This window comes from Lutjanus erythropterus, chromosome 19 (genome assembly GCF_056507025.1).
Source record: "Lutjanus erythropterus isolate fLutEry1 chromosome 19, fLutEry1.hap2, whole genome shotgun sequence".
In the NCBI taxonomy this organism is placed as follows: domain Eukaryota; kingdom Metazoa; phylum Chordata; class Actinopteri; order Lutjaniformes; family Lutjanidae; genus Lutjanus; species Lutjanus erythropterus.
In genome coordinates this window covers 3,199,311-3,225,607 of record NC_139335.1, presented here as the reverse complement: position 1 = coordinate 3,225,607, position 26,297 = coordinate 3,199,311, and the positions used below count along the sequence as shown (strand labels likewise).

Genomic DNA, 26,297 nt, shown 5'->3' with positions numbered 1-26,297 from the left:
CACAGCTAGGAGACCAGTGGAAATGATGTAACGGAATCAACATTAAAAGTCACAAATTACCATAAGAATAAACACATAAGAAATTACTTTTACAGTAAAAGAAAAATACCACACGATCCATTATATTATGACATTATCTGTAGTATGGCACTGTTGTTATACTACATTGTAGCACAACATATTTTGTTATTTTTCCATTTCTTTTTTTTCCTATTTTTCTATATTGTTGTTTTATATTGTAGTTTGATGTATGTAGTATAGACATTATTATTATTGTCATACTTTTATTTATTATTATTTATTTTGCTCTATATTTTTATGTTATTATCATTAGATTAATTAAATTTATTGTTGCCCGATATATTTTTTCCAGAACATAATGCAGATTGTTTTTTTGTTTTTAAGGCTGCATTACATATTTAATCCTTTCTTTTAATTCAGTCATTCTATTTGTGTGGGTTTTTTTTTTATTCATTATTATTTATAATTATTAAAGGTACCATTGAAAAGTTACTGCTTCAGTGTCTTGATGTCATTTTTGATTTTATATAGACAAATACTGTCCGATATAGTGATGTCTGAATTTCTTAACTCTCTAATATAGGTATTGGCATGGGCCCCAAAAATCCAGTATTAGTCGGGCCCTACAATTAAACATCTATTTTATGAATGTCAGTTCACATCTTCATTGAACAGTTTATTTAGAATATTTTATATAATATTTATAATCATTTATAATATGTTTTGGCTTTAGTATACATTTATTTTTCACAGTAGTGATTCTTCTCTTGACCAGCAGGAGGCAGGTAACCCAGCTCGTGTTTGAACTGAGGACTCCGGGACACCAGGAGGCGCTGTGGTGACAGCGCTTATTTATATACTGAAGGCAAGATGGCGGACTCCGAGGAGCCAAAAGCGGGCCCCTGCACTTTTCTGTTCAAAAAATCTACCAAGAAGTTCTCTGGACGAAAGAGAAGAGGAAGCGACAGCGACAAAGGTAGTAATTAGTCAATTACCTGATGTTTGTAGTGTTTTTCATGGTGAAAATACGTTGTGTTAGAAACGTAGTGGCTTGGTCAACGGTCCTGAAATGTCAAACACAAACTAGCGTAACCTTACAGTGATCAATGTTCGTCTGTTCTTGTGTTATTGTCTTTAATAATGACAGAAACACTTACCTGATCAGAGCCAAACGCTTTACGAACGAGGGAAAGATGAGGACAACTGTAAACTGTGGGTATATGGTGAATTTTCTGTGTGTAGGTTACCTCATTGTGCTGCGTTCAAGCTCCCTCGGAATTTGTGCTGCCAACTTGTTTTCAGATGACGCTTGACATTTAATTTTTTAGAACTGTTCACACAAATCTGAAAACGTGAAGCTCATGTATGAAAAACAAAGGTCCAGGCTGGTAAACTCTAAGCACAATCTTATTGTTTTCACTCATGTATTCGGGGTCATGATTTCATAAAGTAGACAATGCTTTTGAGTTTTTCAGGTGCTTGTTTAGGTATTTTTAAGCAAGGCTTGGGTTGTATCAAGGCGTTATGGTATATTGGGATATTTAAAAAACAAACAAACCCTAAGGTATGTTTTTCAATACCATAAATATCAATGAAGTCATCTGAAACATAGAGGTTGCAACTTTTTTTTAATTGAGAGAAAATAAGTTACTTTTTGATGTTTCTTCTGACTACAGAAGCAGCTTATTAGCCACATAATATACCTGTAAAACATCTCTGTTCAAACAAATGATGTCCTGGTATCTGCAGCAACGAGTGTCATCGGGTCCTTTAGAAAGATTCTGTGCAATAAGGATACTTTTTCCTGTGCATTCATTATTATATGGACACCAAGCATCTAAACCCAGCAACAATTCTCTAAGAAAGCTTCTTGCATCGTAGACACATAGCATTGTAATGTCATATATGCAAGAACAACTTTTAGCAATTTGTTCTTTCGTATAAATACCGTCATATACCGTATACCCTGGTGAATTGTCAGTAAGGTATGAGAATCAGTTCTGAGGAGAGATAACTTGGTTTTGAGATGTGTTGAGCTTTTACAAAATGGTTAACTCTTTTCTGTTTTATGTTTAGAGTTTTGAGAAATTGAGCCCCAGTTTCAAACTGTGGTAATTCTAGAAATTGTCAGTTGTCAACAGTCATCACCTGTGGGCTTGAATGGTAGCTGTAAATAAACTTAGTTCTTTCACATGGAGAACCACAGTCCGACTTCAACACAAAACGTAAAAAGTAAGTTAATCTTATTCTTTTTTCAGATGGCAACAGTGATGAAGACCAGAGCTCAGTGATCAGAAGAGCAAAGAAAGAGAGTCGAGTAAACCCCATGATTCAAAAGGTAAAACAACACGAATACAGAATAATAATTGTAGTAATACTAATATTAAGAGTAACATATTCAGCAGTTAACTAGGAAGGTAATTGATGTTGGTCTTGTTTCTGTTCAGACAAAGAAGGTGGAGAGAGATGCTGTGTCTTCTAGTGAAAGTGAAGATGACAAAGAGGACAAGAAGATCACTGTTGCCTACAAGTCCACACGGTCAGCAGTAAGTTGAGATTCTTCTTTCATATTGCATTTGTAAGAGTGGCAGAAACCATACAGTTCAATGGTTTAAATCCCCTCAGGGAAAGTGAATGAAATACAATTGTCTCCTTCAGTGGCAGTGAGTAACATAAGTAACCTTCAGGCTGCCTAGTGGCTGAAAAATGTTATTCTCCTTCTGTATTCATGTGTTTATGAGCTCTGATGATGATTTGACTGGTATGTTGGTGTGAAGCCACAGTCTCATGGTTTTGTTGTAAGTACTGATGAAAATCTTTCTCACACTTTGCCTTTCTTTCAACCCCCCACCCCCCAAGAAACCAGAGGGACCAGAGGACATGGGTGCAACAGCTACATATGAGCTGGACACAGAGAGAGACAAGGACGCTCAGGCCATCTTTGAGAGGAGTCAGAAGATCCAAGAGGTAGGAGATAAGTGTTGTTATACTTCATGTCACATTTTTATGAATCCCACAGTTTCATATAGATTAATGAAATATTTCTCAGACATTTCAATATATGTTTTAGTTACGAATGTTAATGATTAATTACCAAGAATGTATGAATGTATTAACTGAGAGCGTTTGTTTTGTTTACCATTTTTCCAGAACTTGCAGGTTTTCTCATGATTTGGTTTGGTTTATGATTAACGAATGATTGATTGTTAATGTATTCAACTAGCAGTAGAAAATCCACAATTTCTGCAACCCTAGTTTTACTTAAATATGCAGTATTTGATTATGTTGGAAAACTGAACCATTAGTTTAAACCTCTTCCTCCTTCAACAGGAGCTGACGGGTAAAGAGGACGATAAAATCTACCGCGGCATCAACAACTACCAGAAGTTCATCAAGCCAAAAGATACCACCATGGGCAACGCCTCCTCTGGCATGGTCAGGTGAGTACTAAGGTGAGACATGCTCATCACATGGTCTCTTCATCTGTGGTTGCTAATATGTAATCAGTTACTGTTGATGCATGTAATCTTTGTAACAGAAAAGGACCAATCCGCGCCCCTGAACACCTGAGAGCCACAGTCAGGTGGGACTACCAGCCGGACATCTGCAAAGACTATAAGGAGACTGGTTTCTGTGGTTTTGGAGGTGCGTATGAGATGTGTACTGTTAGAAAATCAGTCATCTGTTGAATGACTAACATTTTTAACACATTGACTGTTCACTTCAGTGTGCTTCACGTTCTTTTCTCATGCCATCAGACAGCTGCAAGTTCCTTCACGACAGGTCGGACTACAAACATGGCTGGCAGATTGAGCGGGAACTGGAAGAGGGCAGATATGGAGCTAATGGTGAGTGAAGGAGGATGAGTTCATGTTAGTATTGTGTGCCTGCATCAGCCTTTCCTGAACAATACTGCGCTTTCATCTAGATGATGAGAACTACGAGGTGAGCAGCGACGAGGAGGATTTGCCCTTTAAGTGCTTCATTTGCAGAGAGTCTTTCAAGAATCCCATCATCACAAAGTAAGCCTCTTTTGCTCTTCACCTTGCACAGCCTTTTAAGTACCAGTTGCAGTGTGTTAACCAATTCAATTTCTCTCAGGTGCAGGCACTATTTCTGCGAGGCCTGTGCTCTCCAACATTACCGCAAGTCCAAGCGCTGCTATGTGTGCAACACTCAAACCAACGGTGTCTTCAACCCTGCTAAAGGTAAGCAGGTTCTCTGACAAGACCTTTGAGAAGGAAAGGAATTCATGTGATGCATGCATCTTTGGCTGCACATTAATATGTTATTGTTTTAAAAACACAATGTGTGTGACATGATAGATAAATCTAAGGTCTAATCAAGACATCAGAACCACAGTAGAACCAGACAAATGTATCGGTTGGCCGATTATCGGCCGATGACAGCTATATCAGTCTAACAACAAAAGGTATTTTAGCCACTTAAGAAAGGTCCACTTAAAAAAAATCATTAGTTTAATTGTACACAATATTTAGAATATTTCCACCATTTTACTTTGCTGTCCAACAGCGTTTTCCAACAGGAAACTGCTGTTATATGAGCCAAAAAGTTTGGACTTTTTCAAAATGACCAAACTCCATAAGTAAAAACAGTCATTTCACCCAGTAGAACATGGGAGTCTCTGGTCTCCGATGAACACTTTATATCTGCTTGTGGAGGATATTAAATATTTTGTATTATTTTCCCTTCATTCCAGAGTTGATTGCCAAGATGGAGAAACATCAAGCTGCAACAGACCAGCCACCATCAGATGAAGAAGATTAGCAACATCTGAACCTTTTCAACCCTCCCTTTACGTGTTTGTCTTGTTTGGTTTTTGTAAATTTGGAATAAAATAACTTTTCTAGAAAGTTAACTGTCTCACTGCGTGGTATCGTCAAGTTAAAACATCAAAGTGAACAATGTTTATTTGTTAAAAGTCAAGTTTGACATTTGCAACACTTTGCTTCGCCCTCACTTTCAAATGTACAAGCTGACAAAACAAGCACCAATGTAACATTCACATCTGACATAAGTAACATTACACCCAGAGTAAGTTCAAGGAAATACAAACTTCTATGCTCGCAAAGTTAAACTAAACAGATGTTATACTTAACCTGTGTGCAACAAAAGTGATGCATAAAGCATGAGATGTAGTTTACACTGTAACACAGGCAGAGCGCTAAGAAACGTGTACATGCTGTTCATTTAGTTGACCTTCGGGACAAAGTTGAAACCTTCCGTCTGGTGTAGAGAGGGCTGAGTGAGCTCTGAGGACCGGTGTGCACCCTCACTGAGCATGTGGGCCACACGAAGCGGCCATGTTCAAACAAGAGGTAGAGTGTCCCCTCGGAATGATTAGTAGCAGCTTCCCACTGATCTGGATCTTTAGGTTTGGGCTACATCTGCATCCATAGACCGTTCTCTGAAACCTCAGCAGCAGCATGAGGAATAGAGGAGTCCTGGTGTGTTTCGCTCCATGGGGCTTGATGTGTGTGTGTGTGTGTGACAAAGAGAGAGGCCATCAGTGCAGTGCAAGAGTCTGTGCATATCTAGAGAACAAAAGCGTGCGAGAGACATCAAAAAGAGGCAAGATGGCTGCTGGCTTTCAACCTCTGTCTGCAAACAGCAACTCCTTTTAGTTTGAGATCTGAATTATTTACAAGGGGGCCGTTACAAAAACAAATCTCCTCCTTTACGCTCGGAGAGTTCCCCATCAGATTCCTGCAAGCGTCTCCCCACCGAGTCCTCCGCTGTCAGAAGTCCCAGTCGTCCACCTCCAGGTGGCTGAGACCCGACTCCAGACTCGCCAGTCCAGAGGGAGAGTCCTGCGGCTGGGAGCTTTCGTAGCTGGTGATGGGCGACACGGGCCGCAACAGCTCAGGAAGCGCCTCCGAGGGCCGGCGTTTGATCTGAGAGAGAAAAATAAACATTTGGAGGACAATCTTTAAATATTTTAATGTATTCTTCACATCAGACCTAACAGAATAAGTATTTTCATTCTTTTATTCAAAGTAGAACAAGTGGAAACAAACGGTAGAGCATTTTCTGTGTCACTAACTACATCTGCATCTTTCTATCTTATTTTGTCTCATTTTCTCACTGGATAGTATCAATTTGGATGTGTTGTATCATATTTTCTTCAGGCACTGACTGACGACCTTGTTTCATATTTGCTGTCTCGGGGAGGAGAAAGAGAGCTATCAGTGCATTAATGTTTATTGATCTGCTGGAGGACAAAATACAACCGACTGGCTACTCAAAAGAGAGACTAATGGATCATTTCACTCTCTACTCAAGGAGTTTGATCCAACGAGCCTCTGATGAGTTAATATGGCCTTTGATTTCAAATAAAATACATAAATAAAATGCTCTTTGCTGTCACCTTCAGACATTGGTAAGAAACTGTAGCTTGATGTGATTGTATTTTAGATGAACGCTCTGATTGTCTTCATATTAAAGCAGAGCTAACTTTTCCTTGCTTATGTTTGTATGAAGCCTATGATGATGATGTTTTATTAATTTAAGTACCAGGTTAGCCCTCACACCACACTGGGACACACTAGTTGGGTGTGTCACAGACTGATCAATACAAACTTTTCCTTAAAGCACATTAAAGGCGAGCCTGAAGTTAATGCAACTTCATGAAAAGAAGGTTAACTTCATAATTTAGTGTTTCAGCTCTGTCAAAATTGTATTCAAGACATTTTAAGGACAAAAATTCAGATTATTGCATTTCAGATTTTGTAAGGACTGTGGAAGTGCTGTGCCATTTGCTTTTAGCTACTAAGCTAATAATATAGTTTGATGGACCAGATGTAAAAAGGCCACAGTTAATAAATAATAACATAATAGTGATAACAGCAGGATTACACACCTGTTTGAAGAAGGGATGACCTATGAGCGTGGTGGCAGATGGTCTGAAGGAAAACAAAGGGAAACCGATGAATGTCTCGAAAATTCGACATGTCCTGTACAATATCTGAGCGTGCAGGAAGAGAAAGACCAACCTTTTTTCTGGATCTCGCTGTAGGCACAGCTCGACAAAGGCGTGGAAGTGTGGGGAGAACGTGCGGTTGTAGGGGTGACCTGATGATGATGATGAGGGCTCTCCGTTGGAATGGCGAACGCCCCCTGCTCCCGGACCCTCACAGATCCCAGAGTCGGCCCCAGAGCGGGACGGTTTCAGCGACAGCTCCTCTGGTGGGATAGTGGTGGTGTCCAGCAAACATGGCACCGTCCCATTTAGCTTCTCCAGCAGCATCTGTGACAGTGAAGTGGATGAGGAGTGTTTAGTTTACCTACCTTACTTCAATTAGACAGAAGAGAGTTATAGGTCTCTTCTCACCTGTGTAGCTGGCATGTCTTTGAAGGGCACATGTCCATTTGCGAGTTCACAGGCTGTGATGCCGAGGCTGTAAATGTCTGACCGAGAGTCGTAGCCCTGCAGGTTCTGAGGAAAAACATTCACATATTAAATTTACAGCCAATTTCATCACAGTTCCACTTTAATTCCTTTTAATTGTGCTCATCAGTGCAGCACAAAGACCCGGGAGGCAGAAACAGTATGAATGCAATGAACGTACCTGCTGCAGCACCTCAGGGCTCAGCCAGGGCAGCACCTTAACGCTGTACTGGGGAAAGTCGTGGACGACTCTGGCCCTCTGGCCATGACGGATCAGACTGAAGATGCTCCGTAGACCCGACATGCAGACCTGTCCGTCCGCTGAGATCAAAACATGGCTGGCCTTCACACTCCTATGCACAACCAAAGACAGTTAAGACATTGAATATCACACTGACCTGTATTTACAAGTATGGTTACGTCGGCATGGTGGTTTATCAATACTGTCAGTTTATTGAACCCCAATATGCAGCCCCAATTCCAAAAAAGTTTGGACTTTGTGTGAAACATTAATAAAAACAGAATGCAATGGTTTGCTTTCTGACCTATATTCAAATTGAAAGACAAGATATTTATAGTTCAGACTGATAAACTGTAAATACACACATTCAGCACCCTGGCTTTTCTGAAATTAGAGTTATATTAACTCCCCTAGATTTGACTTTCAGGCCCAGTGTTTTAGAGTCCCATGATGGCTGCATCACATGGTGAGTGTAACCAGGAGAAACACTGAACAATTCTTGAACAGTTTCCAAATATTTTGTTTCTGTTTTGACAGAAAAAAACATTACATGTGGTACAAAAAGTCATGTCAAAGCCAAGATAATTGTGTATCGTACCGGTGCACGTATCCCATGTGGTGGATGTATTCAAGAGCTTTGAGCATGCCCAACAGAATGTATGCGATGGTCAGCTCACTCATTCCATCAGTGAAATGTGTGCAGATCAGATCTCTGGCTGACCCTGAAAATACATTATCATGATGAGAAAAACAACCTTTTTTAGCACAGGGTACTTGGTAACATACTATACTTATTATACAGTGAGGTAAAGTGCATTTCTTACCATAAGCCATGAAGGGGGTGATGACCCACAGCTCATTTTCAGCTATAAAGACACTCTTGTAGGGTAAAATACTGGGGTGGTGAAACAACTTTGACACATGCAGTTCGCCCTGAGAGGCAGAGAAAAGAAAATTACATCTTATTATGTCAAGATGACAGTCAGAGAAGAAAAGAGGATTCTGACTCTAATTAGAAATAGGATGGTGAGCAGTAAAGACAGGGACATTAATCAGAACACAGAGACAAGGGTTACGTAAGTATTCCCACTGAGGCTGAGAGATGACAGCAGGGAAGTTTTATCCACTAAGAGAACGGAGAGAGGCCCAGACTGCAGGGCTACACAAGACTACAGCTGAGTCATGGTAGAGCGATCGGATCGAGTGCTGATGTAGACCTGCAGGTAGGTGACCATGTCATTAGTGCATGACTCCAAGTCGATCCGTCGGATGGCTACGTGCTCCCCAGTGGGTCTGTATCGAGCCAAGTTCACAGTCATCAAGTCGTCCAAGCCCCGACCTAAAACACACACACGGGCTTCATTTATGCAACTATTCCCATCATTGTTACACAACCATCTGTTGTTGGTTTTTGAGTATTTATGTTGTGTGTTGTAACACAACAAACAAATGCATAGCTTAGGAAGTTTGGCGGGCTTCATTGAGCTTGTGTGTTGTGTTCAGAATCTGCAGGCTGTTTTTTGGTTGCAGAATAACGATCTCTTTATTGTGTCTGCCATGTATAAATGTGAACACAGTGTGGAACTGTATTAATTTTTTTAAAATAATGGTGTAGCCAACACAGCATCTAATGGTTTACTGCTAATATATAAAGTGAGTGAAATCTGTTTGTCCTGAAATCAATACAAACAGCCAAGTCCAGGTGTCTTTGCCTTTACATACCGATAACGGTGAGGAGCTCGTAGGAGCTGCTGTCAGGGAGAAAGCTGCCCATGGTGTCCCGACGTGGGAGGGAGGTCAGGCTCTCCTGGCTGTCCTCATGGGCCTGGAGGATGGAGGGATGGAGGAAACAGAGCGAATGAGGACAGGTTGTGAGTCCACTGTCTACAGTGCAGGACTGTGTTAAGGAGCTTGTGAGTGACTACCAGAGGGTTGTATGTGTGAGAACTGTTAAAAGATCTCCAGAGGACAGGGTGAGGTGTGTTATCAAGGTGTGTTAGCATGACCCCTGCTACTAACCAAAAAAAAAAAAACACGAATTGGAAGACATTAGTTTGATACTCCAAACTGTCACCAGCGAAATATTTAATGAACAAGTATCTACTGTAGATCTAATAATGAAAACATAGTCCATTAACATAGATCCACTTAGAAATAAAACTACACGTGTTACGGCCCAAGACAGTGGTAACACATTGGTATTAGTGAAACCATAATATGTGATTACTCTTTAACTTCTGCTTCTATAATAATATTATCAACACAATATCAAGCAAATACAGAATTACAAAGAGTGGCCTAAACATTGCATAGTTAAAACATGTCAGCCTAGTGCATCACACATATATGTAGAGAAAAGTTAATATTCTTGGCAGTGAGGACTCCTGAATTCCATCAATTTATCGCTGTTCAAATGATGGAAATGGACAGATTGCAGCAGTGAGCTGTGGAGGCAAATGAAGGCAAGCTGCATGAATATTTTGTCCATGGTGACCAAAAAGGAAGACGCACTTTCAAAATGAGAACAGTGCACCTCCTTGTAGGGCTGGTTGATGTCTACCAAATTGGGATATGGCGATGTAGACAGTGAAACATCGTGATGTACAATGATATCGTTGCTGGAGGTCCTAAGGTACTAAGGTGCACTTACATTAACCAAGCGTACACTTATGTTAAATTACTACTACATGGATTCCTAAAAAGTGGGGACATTCTGTAAAACGTAAATAGAAACAGAATGCAATGATTTGCAAATACTTTCTGACCTATTGTAATTTGAATACAGTACAAAGACAAGATTTTTTTATGCTCAAACTCATTTACTGTTTTTTTTTTTTCATTCTGAATTTGATGCCTGCAACATGTTTCAGAAAGGTTGGGACAAGAGCAACAGAAGAGTGGGAAAAGTTGTGGAATGTTCAAAAAGCATCTGAGATGGACTGACAGAAAGTGGAAACTTTTCCACCTTTCAGATTTCCAGGTTTTGGAAAATCACGGACGTCATGTCCTCTGGGCTTAAGAGGAAACGGATGATCCAGACTGTTACCAGAACTAACTTCAAAAGACAGCAGCTGTGATGGTCTAGGGATGTGTTAGTGCCCAGGGCATCATGGGTAACTGTCACATCTGTGAAGGCCCCATCAATACTGAGAGGTGCATACAGCAACATGTGCTGCCATCCAGGTGACATCTTTTTCAGAGACATCCCTGCTTATTTCAGCGAGACGATGCAAAGACACATTGTGCACATGTTCCAACAGCGTGACTTCATAGTAAAAGAGTTCAGGAACTAGACTGACTAACAAACTTGTCAGCTGTGATGCATCATGAAGCGTAAAATACAAGAGAAGCCCCAGACTGTTGATCACCTGAAGTTGAATATCAAGCAAGAATGAGAAAGAATTTCACTTTCAAAACTTCAAAATAAGTGTCCTCAGTTCTTAAATGCTCACTGAGTGTTTTTAAAAGAAAAGTTGATGTATCACAGCAGTAAACACACTCCTGTCACTACTTTTTTAAAACGTGTTGCAGGCATCAAATTCTGAATGCATGTATAATTACAAAAAACAATAAAGTTAATCAGTTTGAACACTGAATATCTTGTCTTTGCAGATCTTTGCATTCTGTTTTTATTCACATTTTACACAATGTCGCAACTTTTTTGAAAAAGTGTTGTAGATTTCAGCACAGGTATTACACATTCATGATTTTGCACACTAACCGAAAAACTTTGGTTCGGGGGTTATGATGTTACAATGATAGAGGGCTCAACCCTACATCCTTGAGCATAATTTAATCCTCTGGACCAGAGGTGACTTCAAGATCAGCACAACTCCCAACATCACAACTCTGTCTGGAGTTGCTCATGATAGACAGTCTCAGCTCTTTTTTTTGCCACATATAAACTTTACAGACTGTAGATTAAAACTGACATGAAGTCAAACATGCTATGGCAGCCATCAATTAAGGGAACATCTGTAAATGTTGATCTAATCACATAGGTTACCATACAAATGTGATCAGATTCAGAAGGAGGTTGCCATGCATTGCTTAAGCTGAACACATGGAACTCCATCCCTCCACAGCCCGCAGGGACACACAGTGGCTGTGTGACTAAAAGTGTGACACTGTCAGTTCATCATTAACAGCAGGCTGTCAGCACAGACAGGCAGTGTCAGAACACAAACACAACAAACATTTGACTTTTAGTGAGGTGACACCAAAACCCAGAACAAAGCATTATTACCTGGAGCACAGCAAGTTAACAGCACACTGACAACTCAGACAGGACTATTTATTATCTTTTAAAGGAAAAAAGCTTGACTATACGCTCTCCTGTTTCCCCGTCTTCCCCAACAGAAGCTCTGGTGAGTGAGGTGAGATCTCCTTCTGAGCTACGAGTGTGTACAGCGCGTGTCATGACCTACACACTCATGCATACATAAATTTGCAAAGCCTCGGGGGGGGGGGGTTGTGGATTCTTCTATACATAAATCCGTGTGCGCACATACACATGCATGCACGCACATACACAGAAGGCAAATGGGGGGTGATGATGCAGTGACAGGAGTACCACACTTACTTTCCTGTGAGAGAATCCCTGAGCTTGCTCTGGGGTAGAAAAACCACATCAATGACATAAAGACATGTACACACACAAAACAAGAGAAGGATCTGTGTTTAGAGCAGCTCTTGAACTGGGAAGTGCAACATTTGATAGTTGGAGTTTGCAGCAAGCTGCAGAATTTGATAGGTGATCTCTGCCGGTTTCCCCGTTGCTAACAGGATTTCTTCAAACCAGCAGATTTGTCTTTCAGGTGACCTCCCACAAAGTGACGCATTGCTATCAATACAGACAGTTGTCATGTTAGCTTGTGGGAACAAGATTAAACTGGAATGCAGAAATTAATTCTTACACCAATAGAGTGCTTGCATCTGCATAAAAGACTTTAATTAAATATTTTCTTCCCAAAGCAAATTAAAAAGTGAAAAACAATCAAACTAAACCCTGTAGCTTCTTCCCAGATATTATGTAAGGCGATGGGAACACAGCGCAGCCAAAACAGAAATGATACACTTGAACAAACATGCAACATTGAGCAATGACCTGCCCACAAGGAAATGAAAATGAGGCAACGCTTGCAAAGAAACAAAGCTTAATCCACCCCAGAGCATTTCATTAATGCACAAAAGCTTCAAGAGTGTGACAGAAATTATATGGATAATTAAAAAAAACAAACAAACAAAAACAAACCACTGATTCATAATCATTATATATAATATGCAAAGTCACAAACTACAGTCCTGAAAAATTCCCTTTCACTCTACTTTCACATCACAGTACAGAACTTGTAAATTTCTTATCAAAGCCATGTGATCTAGGGTCTCAATGTGATCGCTGAAAATATCACAGTATTATTATTATATCAGTATTAATTTTTCTCTCCACCTCCACCTACTTGCGGCATCTTGCATATGTCCAAAGAAAAAAACCAACATTTCAAAGACAACAGAGCTCAGTATCAGCGCCCAATACTGATATTGGATTGGATCTGTCTGAACTCACCAATAAAGCTTGAAAACTAGAACATGTGGCTCAAACCTAACTGCTATCTCAAAGCTCGACGCCACACTGAGTTCTCTACTCTGTCATATCTATATCCAATACAGCTAAAAGTTTTGATAAAAATCAGACTTTATTGCTCAATAAAGTGCATGTGGTCACATGCACAAATTACCACAAGAGGGATAAATGTGCAATATAGGTAAGAGCAAATGAAAATAACTGACTGCCAAAATCAAGTGCGTGCACAAGATACAAGATAAACACATCTGCAAGGAGCATTAAGTCAAATGGTACCATCCTCTGTTAAATTATTGTTGCAAACAGAAACAAGGAGGCAGAAACGCTTAAAGAGACAGTTCACCCCAAAATCAAAAACACGTATTTTTCCTCTTGCCTGTAATGCTGTTAAATCATCAAGATAGTTTTGGTGTGAGCTGCTGAGTTCTGGAGATACTGGTCATAAAGATGTCTGCCCTCTCTCCAGTATAATGGAACTGACACTCAGCTTGTAGGGCTCAGAGCACCAAAAAACATACATTTGAAAAATTTACCACCAAAAAATGTATTTTTTTGCACTTTGAGCACCACAAGCCTATCTAGACAGATAAATAGCACTACAGGTAAAACAAAGCATATGTATATGTATTTTTGACTTTGGGGTGAACTGTCCATTAAAGAAAAGTACAGATGACTGCTTGACTGGATGGAAAACTTTCATACTTGTAATTCAAGGATGACACCTGAGAAGCAGAGCAAAGAAACCACTCACTAAGAGCAAAGCTTCGACTAGAACAGAATATTGTTTTCTCTTTGTGCCTAATGTGTAAGCAGTGGTTTGGGAATGCTGAACCCTTTGTTTGTAGCTCGGTTTGCCTTTGACCTCACCTCCAAATAACTCCAAGTCCCGCAGGCTCTCCACACTCAATTTCTCAGATACCCAACGCTGGCAGGCAGACAGACAGTTAAAAAGAGAGAAAATGCAAGCAAGAATAAGAAAATGTTCCAAGGAAATATAAGCACATCTAAAGCAGTTGAATAAAGATGGTTCATGCTGACTTTGCAGCTGTTCAAAGTTTTGTCTCTTGTGTGAAAGAGAAAGCCATAGAGAAAGAGGAAGCCAATTTCATGCAGCCTTTCTTATCCATAAGCAGCGCTGGGTGAATAGACAAACCAGTCTCTGTAAGAACTTTATAAATATAAATGTATGTAATTGTTTCATCATAATAAAAATAGTGCCTGGCTGCCTGCAATGAAAGCTGTCACGTCATCACAGACCGGTTCCATTACAGGGATTAAGCCTTCTTCTAGATCAAAGGCAAACTTCAATGGTAATATAAATTAAAAATTTAAGCATAATGTAGGTTTCATCTTAAACCTAAGTTTACATTTAATCCTTGTCCATGAACTTGATTGTGTAAAGACATGTCTAAAATAAGACGGATCAGGCAAACACTTACAAGAAAAGACATGGATCCTCTTTGGTGTGTTACATATGAAATACCGAAACACATCCAGGGAATACCTGTGAAGACAAGCACAAAAAAAACTGTTAGGGAGAAGACGTCTCGGTTTGGTCTCGTCCTGCTGCTGACAAGTCATTTGTGGTTGGTCTATCATTCTCATGATTTGATTCATTTAATCTGTCACTTTTATATTCAGTACTTTCTAAACAGGGACACTGAGACCTTCTTAAAGGCCAGTTTGAAAACAAGAGACCTTTAATCTGTTCAGTTGAGCCTGTGGGACGCTAAATCTTCTGTTTGATGGCCAAAGCTGATATAAGGTCTGATGTAATTCTACCAGACAGACAGCATTCTTTCAGTATATGCACTAGGGATACAAATTTTGTGTGTTTTTGGTTGAACATAATCAATTAATTATTAATAATTATCAAGATAAAAATGCACCTCTTTTTCTCAGTTGAAGTTTATTTAAATTATTCCAGCATAGGCACAAACATTTTACACAATCAGAATGACAGAACAACAATAAGGTTCTTGCTTGAAGTTGCTGCACTTGTCTGCTTGACTTTATTCAAGAAAAGGCTTAAAACAGCGTCAGATGAGGAGCAATTACTGAAATTTCTAAACTAACAAGGCAGATGAAACCAAAACATGAGGAAACCAAAACACAAAACATGCATTATCAGTTATTACACCTCTAATCAGTCAAATTTGTGAAGGTGACTAGTGATCAATCACTAGCGTCTCCAATACACAATTTGACAACTTAATAGTTTGGTACAATCTTTGAGCAGACATGCTGAAGTCTAGATAGATAGATAGATAGATAGATAGATAGATAGATAGATAGATAGACAGAATTAATATGTGCACTCTAAGAAAAGGCAGCGTTCACATCTGTGTCGAAAGTTTTCTAGGAAGAATACTGATCAGTATGTATGTTAAAAATAGTCACTGGTAGAGAATAAGATTTCAGTGAAAGACCAAACACCATTTCATTTTAAATCATGTAATGCAAAGTAAAGTTTACCACCCAGGTGACCTCTCAGGGGTTAGTACTGGCTTTTTACATCCTTTCTTGTATTTCTATTGGTCGTTTATTTTACATATATTGCACTTTTAAATGTATATATTGTTGTTACATATTGTAGATAAGGCACATGCACCTTTACACTTCTTTCTGCATATATTTGTTATAATTATTACTATCATATTATCTCTTTTGAATATTGTAGTATAATGTATTTATTTTTACATACTTCTTATTTTCTAAGCTTATATATATTTCTATTGTTTAACGGGAGCATCTGTAACTTAAACGATCAAATAGAATATTTCTGATTCAGATTCAGTAATGATACCTTTTTCATGCAGATTTCTGGGGTTCAAACAAACACAACTTTAATAAGGGCGGTTATACTGCAAACATATAGATGTTTACTTCCTTGTTTAAGCAAAAACATAACACTAATTTATAACAGATTCGTCAAAAGCAGAGCTCAATTCTAGCTAATGTCTCGCTAATCTGTCATGCCCATCTGCTAGCGCAAGCTAGAAATTACCGTTAGCTAAAGCAACTCTCTTGACTTATTTTAGCGACAAGAAATGGCTTTATTTTAATGTTTCAGCAACTTACCTATGTGATGTTTAAAACGGAAATGCTTAGTTGGAGTATTTTTACATTTAAGGATAATTTATTTAGCGAGCCATCCTCTCCAGCGGATGTTTTTGGCAGCTTGGTGAGCTTGGTTCAGGGTTGAGCGTCGTGTCGCGCACGAACAACATCACACCAACGAACCAACCAGAAACTTGTCGCGCACAGATGATGAAACCGCGCTCGGTCTACTGAAAACACAGAGGGAGATATCACTGGCAGCAGAAACAGGTAAATACGCCCTGTTTGCTACTGTTAGAAAATTATCGGTACATTCCGTTAATGGAATATGTTATTGTTCACTGCACGGGGTTGTGAGAATCATCCTAACTAAATCACATTCACGGCAAAGTGTCGACCCCTGCCGCGCACACCCCCACCTCGGCCCCATTTTGCGGCCTTGAGCTAACGCTAGCGATATGTTTGAGACATCGTCATCGATGTTATGTTGCTATCGAGTTATTGTAATGCAAAGTAACCGCCCTAAATAGCACCTGAATCCTATTGTTGTTTTTCTTTGCATCTTCGTATTTAGTAAATGGCTAACCAACTTTTGGTTGACGTGGAAACGTCAGTTTGTGAGTCGGATATAGCTACCGCTCTCTCCTGCAGAACAACATGAATGTACTGTCTCTTTCTGGTAAACATGCGTACCTCCATGGACATAATGACACATGAACTACGAGTATTTATGGCAACTTTTATGTTTAACCTGCACAGCTACCTATATATATAACAACGCATGCGTTATGGTTGTTAAATGGTACTTAATGCATGTCTGCACTAATAAAACTTAAAAAAGAGAGAAGGGACATTACATCACTTTAGAATTTCTTTATCAATGGTCATACAATGTAAATATGTTGGGTTTTAGTGTGCTTCTCCCATAGGCTTCAATACAGCTGGCACCAAGAAAGCTGATCTTCAAGGCTGCAATGAAGGATTATTTTCATAGTCGATAAATGGTTCAATTATTTTCGAGATTGTTAGAAAAAATGTAAGAAATTGGTGAAAAATGTCGATCTGAAGATGACGTCCTCAAATGTCTTGTTTTACCAACAACCAAAGACATTTAGTTTATTGTCATAGAAGATGAAATGAACCAGAAAATACTCGTATGTAAGAAGCTGAAATCAGAGAATTTTTACTTTTTTAGCACAAAATTACTCAAACCGATTAACTGATTATCAAAATAGTTTGAGATTAGTAATCGATTAATCATTGCGGCCCTACTGATCATAGAATGTTCTTTTTTTTTTTTTTTTTTTTGGTTTTCTTGGTCTGTACTAACATATCCAGTAGGTTATTCTGTTGATTTAAAAAGCAGCAACCAAAAACAGAGACTCCAACAGGAAAAGTGAATGGCTGTCTGGGTCCATTTACTACTTGGCGTTATGACTAATAATCCATCATTTTATGTAGTTACTGTCATTATTCACCAAAATACCCCTGCTGAGTGGTCATTGTTTACTAAATGTCAAGCTCAAGAGGGATTTCCATGATTCAGACAAGTGCTGAGTCACATTTTATCAGGAGTACCTTTAATGAAGAACCAAGAACCGGAGAATACAATAAAACATCCACTCACTTCCACTACAGATTATATTTTCACAGTTTAAAATACAGTTTTTAACACATACACACATTATTATGCACTGTCATTATTAATATAAATCCTGTACGCTAAATATAATTTATAGACATGTATACATGCATATACTTTACACAAGTATCCACTCTACATATGTGTATTCATTCAGTCTTTATTTCTAAATTGCTCTACATTACATGCACTTATTTTTCCCACATTCTTGTGTTTTCTTAGCTGTATGTCTATTACTGTGTAAGTACAATGAGAGCAATGCATTGTGTGTTTACACATACTGGGCAAGTAAAACCAATTCTGATTTTTAAAACAAGGTTTGGTGTGAGGGATACACAATAAATTATCGGCTGATATTGGCCTGTCCAGCTATATTGGTTTATTTAGCAATTTTAAGACTTGTTTCCCCTTTTGTTTTGACAGCACAGTCATGAACTGGAACAAAGGTGGTCCGGGTGTGAAGCGAGGGTTTGGGTTTGGAGGATTTTCCCTTGCAGGGAAAAAAGAGGAACCTCAACTCGCTCAGAAATCTCACACGTCATTTGGAGGCACAGGGTCAAGTGGGGGATATGGGAAGAATCAGCAGCTCCCATCATTCTACAAAATAGGGACAAAAAGAGCAAATTTTGATGAGGAAAATGCGTGAGTATTACATCTATTTCATACACATGCATACACTTACACATATGTTCAGTTAAACCCCTGAGAAAACCATCAGTACACGATCCGTTTAGTGATATTTGATCATTATAAAACTGCACCTTTGTTATGTCAACAAGGTATTTTGAAGATGATGAAGATGAATCCAGCAGCAACGTGGATCTGCCGTACATCCCGGCTGAGAACTCTCCGACACGGCACCAGATGCAGTCTGGTGGCGGTTCAGACAGTGAAGATGACCCACTGGACGCCTTCATGGCAGAGGTTGAGGTGAGAAGAGACATATAGTTAGGTTAAAAAAAACAAAAAAAAAAACTATAATATGCTTCCAAGTGCTAAATCTATCTGTTTATTTTTTTTTTGTCTTCCAGAACCAAGCAGCTAAAGACATGAGGAAACTAGAGGAAAAGGAAAAGGAGAAAAAGTCAGCCAAGTAAGACTTAAATGTGCTCACACGTTTTAATGTTGTTTGATTTTTAGTCACTTCTAAGGTCCTTATGTAGGTGCTTGAATTATAATTTGACTAGAAATAAAAAGAATTACCCACAACTGAATTAATATTATGTGAGAGAAAAAATAAGCCCACAAATTTTGGATGATCATATTGAACTCCTGTACAATTCACTGCTTTCACAGATGTTTTAACTACCAAAAGGAATTTGGGCTTTATGCAGAAATGATATCCTAAGTTTTTCAAATTACTGGCACAGAGTGTTGCACATCAAGCACTGTTTTTGCTTATTTGCTGGCTTATTAGATATGATCAGGTAAGCAGAGTGACCTTAGTCAAAGTGGGATGTGGGCTGTCTTGGGTGTATGAACGAGCCGCAGGGAAGTTTTTTTTTTCTCCGCTTGTCATTTCAGGGGTATTCGTGATGACATTGAAGAAGAAGATGAACAAGTGAGTGAGCCCTCCAAAGTTCTTCATCCACTACATCGTTGATCAGAGCGGTCTCCAGACCAAATATTCCCTAAATCTGTCCTGTCTAATCTTACAAAGCCCCCTGTCTTCCCCTCAATCTGACCATGCAGGTTGCATTTAGGATCATTATGATGGAGTTGTTTAAATTATTCTTGTTGTTAAAAAAAGTGTAAAAAAAAAAAAAAAAAGCATGTTTAATTGTTGCAGCAAGTGACAGAATAATTGACATCAGTTTGTGAACAGTCACTTATCCTTCTGTTATAAAGCTGAATGTCTCTTCAGGTGTCAGTTACTGCTGCCTGGAGGCTGTGGTAAGCAGCAGACTGGCTCAGCTGTTCACATGAAATGCTGTGCTCTCTGCAGGAAGCCTACTTCCGCTACATGGCAGAGAATCCCACAGCCGGGCTGACGCAAGAAGAGGAGGATGAAAATATTGACTATGACAGTGATGGGAACCCAATCGCCTCTGCCACCAAGAAGATTATCCTGCCGCTTCCTCCCATTGACCACTCTGAGGTGCAGTGGAATATACCAATGAGCACAGATCAACATTCAGTCTTTACCATGTATCATGAGTGATTTTTTTGCAATTGTTGTGTCTTTTTTAATATAGATTGATTACGCACCCTTTGAGAAAAACTTCTACAATGAGCACGAGGAGCTCAGCAACCTGACTGGAAGTCAAGTGTTGGAGTTGAGGCAGAAACTGAACTTGAGGGTAAGTCTGGGATTCTTGCTCAGTGAAATATAGGGTTAGAGTGGATGAGTATAATGGCGATAGTCCATCGCCAGCTGTTACAAAGATGTGGAATGGGAAAAAGGTTTGGACTTCATGTAATGACAGATCTTTGGGGGATGAATGTCATGTTTTATTTAAATGTAATAACACAATCAGTGTTGACAATAGAAAGCAGTACCTGCCAAAATACTTAATCCATCTGTGTTTGAACTTGTGTTATTACTGCAGACAGATAAACCAAGGGTAGTAGGTAGATAGGGTGCATTTTTGAGTAATGTCCTGCCTCTATTTAAGTGACCTAGTTGGTGATATGATTGTGATGTGAATCTATTTTGGTCGCTTACCATCGTTTTCTTGCTTTGTTTTATGTTTGTACCACAATATGTGGTCTAGAACAAATTAAATCTGAATCTGGAAAGTTTTAACATATCGTCCAACCCTACTGTTATATAAATGTTATTATAGCTAAAGTGATACACATGTCTGAACCAGTCATTTTGTTCTATCCTCAATCCAGTTTATAGCAATGTTTCTGGCTGTGGTGGCTGTGGAAGCAAAATCTTTGGGGATGCAACTGTTGTAAATGTTGTGCATGTTGTTTGATTTCCACTTTTTGATTTTTGTGTGTCTGTCTCAGGTCTCTGGTGCTGCACCACCAAAACCTTGTACTAGTTTTGCCCACTTCAGCTTTGATGAGCAGCTAATGCACCAGATCCGAAAGTCTGAGTACACTCAGCCCACACCGATTCAGTGCCAGGTACAGTGCAGGTTTATCTTAAGGTTGCGACATATTGAATATTAAAATAATTTCTCATGATTTCATGAAGAATCTTTTGTTGTTTTCACTCTCAATCCGGGTTTCAGGGTGTGCCCATAGCTCTGTCTGGACGTGACATGATCGGTATCGCAAAAACTGGCAGTGGCAAGACTGCAGCTTTTATCTGGCCCATGCTGGTTCACATCATGGACCAAAAGGAACTGGAGGCAGGAGAAGGGCCCATCGCAGTCATCGTGTGTCCCACCAGAGAGCTTTGTCAGCAGGTGAGAGGGACTAAGTCAGGCTTTGTGAACGTTTAAAGGATATTTGTTGTTGTTTTTTAACTAAAAATAAATCATTAAGAGAGTTAGTTCATTTATTTGTCACTAAAAATGTTTGCCAGATCCATGCAGAATGTAAGCGCTTCGGGAAAGCCTACTCATTGCGTTCGGTGGCGGTGTACGGAGGAGGCAGCATGTGGGAGCAGGCCAAAGCTCTGCAGGAGGGAGCAGAGATTGTGGTGTGCACTCCGGTAAGAGAAGAGACAACCAACTCCTGACTTTGACCTGCTTTCTAAGAAAAAAAAAAAATTCACACTCCACTGCTGCAACAAATTCCAGTTTCTGTGTGTTTGCTCAGGGTCGTCTGATAGACCATGTTAAAAAGAAGGCCACGTCCCTGCAGAGAGTGACATACCTGGTGTTTGATGAGGCAGATCGCATGTTTGATATGGGCTTTGGTGGGTTGGCATCATCAGTGCTGTAACACAGAATTTGTTAACCTGTTTTGTTTTTTTTTTTGCACTTCAGCTTATTTCTCTTTTCCCTTTCAGAATATCAGGTTAGATCTATTGCTAGTCATGTCCGCCCTGACCGACAGAGTAAGTGTGTTAGTAATAAGACAGTGTTTTATATTCGTAAATAGCAAGGCTTAGAGTGCTTTTTATAATTCTTGATACGACTTTCACAGCCCTTCTGTTTAGCGCTACTTTCCGAAAGAAGATTGAGAGGCTGGCCAGAGACATCTTGGTGGATCCTATTCGTGTGGTGCAGGGAGACATCGGAGAGGTATGCAGTGTCTCACGTTATCTGCAAACATAAAAATGTTTTTAGAGCTGTAGCTACACAAAGAAGCAAATTAGATCTTTATTTTCATTGTGTCTCAAAGTCCCAAAACACAATTTTAAGGCTACAAAATTCTTAAATACAGTATCAGTACTCCTAATTTAACATTTCATTGAAAACTTTAAAGCATTGCACATTTAAATGCTTGTTTAGGGATGCAGAATAAATATCAGGGCAGATAAGATCTTAACTTCTTGTTCTTAATTACCGTCCTCTCTAACCAGGCCAATGAGGATGTAACTCAGGTGGTGGAGCTGCTGCTCAGCGGCTCGGATAAATGGACCTGGCTGACCCGACGGCTGGTCGAGTTCACCTCCTCTGGCTCAGTCCTCATTTTCGTCACTAAGAAGGCAAATTGTGAGGAACTGGCTACCAATTTGACGCAGGAGGGCTACAGTTTGGGCCTCCTGCATGGAGACATGGACCAGAGTGAAAGGAACAAGGTCATCAGCGACTTCAAGAAAAAGAATTTGCCTGTTCTGGTTGCCACTGATGTAGCTGGTGAGTACAATTTACAGTTTAATGTACTATATATAGGGAGCTGTATAACAAAACTACAGTTTTATCAAATAAATTTATGTTTTTTAACAATTTTCCTGCTTCCCGTTTTAATCGTACTCCAGCTCGTGGTCTGGACATCCCATCCATTCGTACGGTGGTGAACTACGACGTGGCACGAGACATTGACACGCACACACACAGGATTGGTCGAACTGGTCGCGCTGGAGAGAAGGGTGTGGCTTATACTCTCCTCACCAGCAAAGACACCACGTTCGCCGGTGACCTTGTGAGAAACCTAGAGGGAGCAAATCAGTCCGTTTCCAAAGAACTGATGGATTTAGCCATGCAGGTGAGGAAAAGTGAGCTGTAGAGCAAATGTATTGTTTTTTTTAGGAGTGAATGTTTTTAACTTTGTTCTGCTGACATATCTTTTCACAGAATCCCTGGTTCAGGAAATCCCGATTTAAGGGAGGTAAAGGAAAGAAGCTGAATATTGGCGGCGGTGGTCTTGGTTACAGAGAGAGACCAGGACTGGGGGCTGAGAGCTCTGTGAGTTACTAATTACAACACTGCAAATCAGCTTGTTTGTAATGTGGGTATAATGAGAGAAGATAAAATAATCCCTTATTAGTCTCACAAGGGGAATTTGCATTGTATTGTTACAGAAGCAAAGGGGATAGAAAATTAAAGAAGCATCAATAAAAAAAAATAAGAAAAAAGATAAATTAAACAAGAGGAAATGAAACAATATGAATAATATAAACAAGAAACAAACTCAACAGTTGAATTTACACTATTGCACATAGGAAATATTGATATTGCACAGTTGGTATACATTAGTCAATAAGTTGTTTTTTTGTGTGTGATCCACTGAGAGCAGTGCTATAAAATGAATAAATATGAACATAAACTCCACAATACACAATTTGGACCCTGTGACAGCAGTAAAGCCTCTATGATGGCTCAGATATTTCCTCTAGATTAAGGATGTCCATGATGATATTTGGGGACATTTCAGAGAGAAGTGAGTGACTCTCCGTTGTCTTTGCAGGGCAGCGGCGGTGGTGGCGGCGGCGGCAGCAGCAGCAGCTTGTTGTCTTCCACCAGCAGCTACGAAGGCTACAGCAAACCGGCCACCGGGGCGATGGGAGATCGCATGTCTGCAATGAAACAAGCCTTCCAGGTAAAAGTCTTTCCCAGTTGGTCTCCTTTCATTATTATATCTTTAACTTTATTAACACAGTTATTGATATTTTCTTTCATACTCCTTATTTCTGATTTTTTTTATTTTGCTCCACTATGGCTGTTACTTTGTAAGACTCTGCATGTGTGTAATTCATACTTTCATACATTAATTTCCTACATTTTATCTTTTTACTGCGTTATGGTTGACAGCCTGTAATTTGTTGTATTATGTTTTCTTTAACTAGTCAGAAAACTGCTCTATTTATAGGAAAGAAAAAATGTCTAAACATGGAGATGCAGCATTCAGTTTTTATGCACTACAGAATCCCAGAAAAACGCGGTTCTGCTGTGACTTCCTTCTTTTAAATCACGGCTGAAGACCTTTTTATTTTTCTCTTCTTTCATTAAATCAAATCTGAGACTATAACATCTTAAACTGCACTCTAAATTTTACTGTCCTGTTTTATCTTATTTTTATGTTTTCTATTGAAATGTTCCTTTTACATTTGTGATATGTTTTATGTTTTATATAAATCACTTTAAATTTCCTTGTTGTTGAAATGTGATGTGAAAGAACTCTGCCTTGTCTTGGCTTACTTTGAGGCAATGAAATCCTTGACTTGAAGTGTCAAAGTGAAAATTTCTTGTTTTGCCTCCCAGGAAGTTAATCTCTTCTTCTCAACGTCTCCTTTTCTTCCAGGCTCAGTATAAGAGCCACTTTGTGGCTGCATCCAGCGGCCCTCCAAAACTCAGCACCAAGTCCAGCAGCTCGTCAGGCTGGACCAGCGCCGGCAGCCTGAGCTCGGTGCCGACTGAGGCCGCCAACGGTTCAGAACGGCCTCAGGGCATGTCCCTGTCCATGTCTGGCTTCACAAGTGCGGGCTCCCTGAGCTCAGTGCCCACCAGCCAGACAGTTTCACAGCACAGCTACCCTCCGCCTGCCCCTCCCTCACAGAGAGACAGCTCACGGGACAAACACGGGGAGGACCGGGGCCGCCACGGAGACAGTTACCACCGCCACAGCGACAGGAGCGATCGATACAGTGGAGATGATCGCTACGGAGACCGGGATCGCCATGGAGACAGAGATCGGGACCGCTACGGGGATCGGGACCGCTACAGCAGCAGCAGCAGCCGTCACAGCGATAGTCGTAACGGAGACGGAAGCAGGAGAGACAGAGAGGATCGGAGGAGTGAGAGGGACGGGGGAGACAGGGACAGAGGAGATGATAGCTTCGCTGTCCCAGAACCACCAAAACGTAGAAAGAGCAGGTGGGACAACTAAAGAAAAACACATCAGTAGAATAATCGGTGTAACCAACTGCTCCATGATGAGCTTGTCTCTCCTGTAGGCAGATAGCAGAGCATATCAGAGGCTGACAAGCACAGGACCAGAGGGGGGGTCATGTAGACTGTGAAGAAAGGATACTGACGCTCCTGTCAGGTTGTTTAGGACCTCGTGACTTGGCCAGAGGTCAACAGAGTGTGTCAGATAGATCGACACAAGAGCTCAGAGACAGCCACTGTACATATACCATCAAGACTGTTGTTATTGTAAGTCAATAGGGTCGAGCTATAGAGCTGTAATGAATCCTGCTGTCAGTAAACAATTCAAAGTTAGGTTGTGTTGGTTGTTGTCGTTTCCTCTCACTGAGCTCCAAACATGCTTTTGTGCTTGCAAACTTGACGCTTTATTTTGGATTTTTGCCAAGTGTGTTTTGTGTGTTTGCATTTTGTTAATCTGCAAAGCTTAAACTCTAGTCATTTTTGAAGGCGCTCTGATTATCCACAGTCACACGCTGACGTGTCAGAAACTGTGTATAGCTCTTTTTGTGTCTGTTTTTAAGTTTTAGTGAAGTGCCTTTCCTTGGCATTTAGTCTCTATGCTTCTGAATTGTTTTTCAAGAAAATGCATTTGTTTGTAGGAGCGGAATTTCAACTGTACATTCACACATGGAAAATATTAAGTTTTGATTAAAAAGACTCATTTGGCATTTACTTTTGTATCTGTTTTCTATGACACTCAAACTTATGTCACATCTGTTTTCCCACTGAAATCATCTGCACAGCTGTTCTGTTCAGTTCAGTCTTTTACATTTATAATAAAGTTGTTCTCAGATCAAATACACCTGTAATACTTTTTCTTAAATTGGCTGTTTTTATGCAGTTACATTAAGTTTATATTTTAGTCTTTTTATGTGCAGTTCATGAGGCAGAGGAACAGGCATGTCGACTTTAAACCACAAACCTGAGGTGTGAAGCACAGAGCAACATGAAACACAGGAGTCCTTGTTGCACAAGCACCATTTTTATCTTTATTGTCTGGATTAAATTAAATATATAATTACTATTACAGAGTCATAAAATACTACTTACATATTCAGCCTGTTGTGAAAAAAAAAATATTCTCTTTAGTTAAACCTTCCTTCCTTCCAGAGTAGAAAACTTTTATT

General features: G+C 39.8%; 3 protein-coding genes across 5 annotated transcripts; 2 read left to right on the top strand and 1 right to left on the bottom strand.

Annotated features, from left to right (window-relative positions):
• The first annotated feature begins 876 nt into the window (after positions 1 to 876).
• On the top strand, positions 877 to 4,900 carry rnf113a (ring finger protein 113A). Its single transcript, XM_084745267.1, has 10 exons — positions 877 to 997; positions 2,280 to 2,359; positions 2,469 to 2,567; positions 2,881 to 2,988; positions 3,352 to 3,461; positions 3,560 to 3,666; positions 3,780 to 3,869; positions 3,950 to 4,043; positions 4,123 to 4,229; positions 4,742 to 4,900. Exons 1-10 carry the CDS (start codon positions 892 to 894, stop codon positions 4,807 to 4,809), a joined length of 969 nt encoding a protein of 322 aa, XP_084601393.1. The 5' UTR covers positions 877 to 891; the 3' UTR covers positions 4,810 to 4,900.
• Positions 4,901 to 4,921: 21 nt separating this feature from the next.
• Positions 4,922 to 16,471, bottom strand: strada (STE20 related adaptor alpha). 3 transcript variants are annotated; one of them, XM_084745262.1, is made up of 13 exons: positions 16,336 to 16,471; positions 14,694 to 14,758; positions 14,122 to 14,179; positions 12,253 to 12,281; positions 9,393 to 9,495; positions 8,888 to 9,009; positions 8,495 to 8,603; positions 8,269 to 8,392; positions 7,611 to 7,782; positions 7,373 to 7,477; positions 7,035 to 7,288; positions 6,902 to 6,944; positions 4,922 to 5,936 (listed from the first exon to the last, which is right to left on the bottom strand). In XM_084745262.1, the coding sequence occupies exons 2-13, from the start codon at positions 14,745 to 14,747 to the stop codon at positions 5,781 to 5,783; spliced, it is 1,329 nt and encodes a 442-aa protein (XP_084601388.1). In that variant the 5' UTR covers positions 14,748 to 14,758; positions 16,336 to 16,471; the 3' UTR covers positions 4,922 to 5,780. The 3 variants fall into 3 exon arrangements, with proteins under 3 accessions (XP_084601388.1, XP_084601391.1, XP_084601389.1); XM_084745265.1 differs by lacking the exon at positions 12,253 to 12,281; XM_084745263.1 differs by lacking the exons at positions 12,253 to 12,281; positions 14,122 to 14,179.
• ddx42 (DEAD (Asp-Glu-Ala-Asp) box helicase 42) lies at positions 16,450 to 25,842 on the top strand. Its single transcript, XM_084745266.1, has 18 exons — positions 16,450 to 16,584; positions 18,380 to 18,598; positions 18,736 to 18,886; positions 18,988 to 19,049; positions 19,481 to 19,517; positions 19,902 to 20,054; positions 20,152 to 20,256; positions 20,915 to 21,034; positions 21,142 to 21,318; positions 21,438 to 21,566; positions 21,674 to 21,773; positions 21,867 to 21,914; positions 22,004 to 22,101; positions 22,383 to 22,659; positions 22,782 to 23,008; positions 23,098 to 23,208; positions 23,711 to 23,842; positions 24,545 to 25,842. Exons 2-18 carry the CDS (start codon positions 18,387 to 18,389, stop codon positions 25,127 to 25,129), a joined length of 2,724 nt encoding a protein of 907 aa, XP_084601392.1. The 5' UTR covers positions 16,450 to 16,584; positions 18,380 to 18,386; the 3' UTR covers positions 25,130 to 25,842.
• Positions 25,843 to 26,297: the final 455 nt, after the last annotated feature.

Bases quoted from the DNA above. Each gene is read 5' to 3' on its own strand.
- rnf113a (XM_084745267.1), top strand. From the start codon at position 892: ATGGCGGACTCCGAGGAGCCAAAAGCGGGCCCCTGCACTTTTCTGTTC. The intron at 2,989-3,351 runs GTAGGAGATAAG...CTCCTTCAACAG, and splicing joins GGAGTCAGAAGATCCAAGAG to GAGCTGACGGGTAAAGAGGA. The intron at 4,044-4,122 runs GTAAGCCTCTTT...AATTTCTCTCAG, and splicing joins AAGAATCCCATCATCACAAA to GTGCAGGCACTATTTCTGCG.
- ddx42 (XM_084745266.1), top strand. From the start codon at position 18,387: ATGAACTGGAACAAAGGTGGTCCGGGTGTGAAGCGAGGGTTTGGGTTT. The intron at 18,887-18,987 runs GTGAGAAGAGAC...TTTGTCTTCCAG, and splicing joins CCTTCATGGCAGAGGTTGAG to AACCAAGCAGCTAAAGACAT. The intron at 22,660-22,781 runs GTGAGTACAATT...ATCGTACTCCAG, and splicing joins GGTTGCCACTGATGTAGCTG to CTCGTGGTCTGGACATCCCA.
- strada (XM_084745262.1), bottom strand. From the start codon at position 14,747: ATGTGTTTCGGTATTTCATATGTAACACACCAAAGAGGATCCATGTCT. The intron at 14,180-14,693 runs GTAAGTGTTTGC...TCTGCCTGCCAG, and splicing joins GAGGATCCATGTCTTTTCTT to CGTTGGGTATCTGAGAAATT. The intron at 8,604-8,887 runs GTCTACATCAGC...TCTGCCTCTCAG, and splicing joins ACATGGTCACCTACCTGCAG to GGCGAACTGCATGTGTCAAA.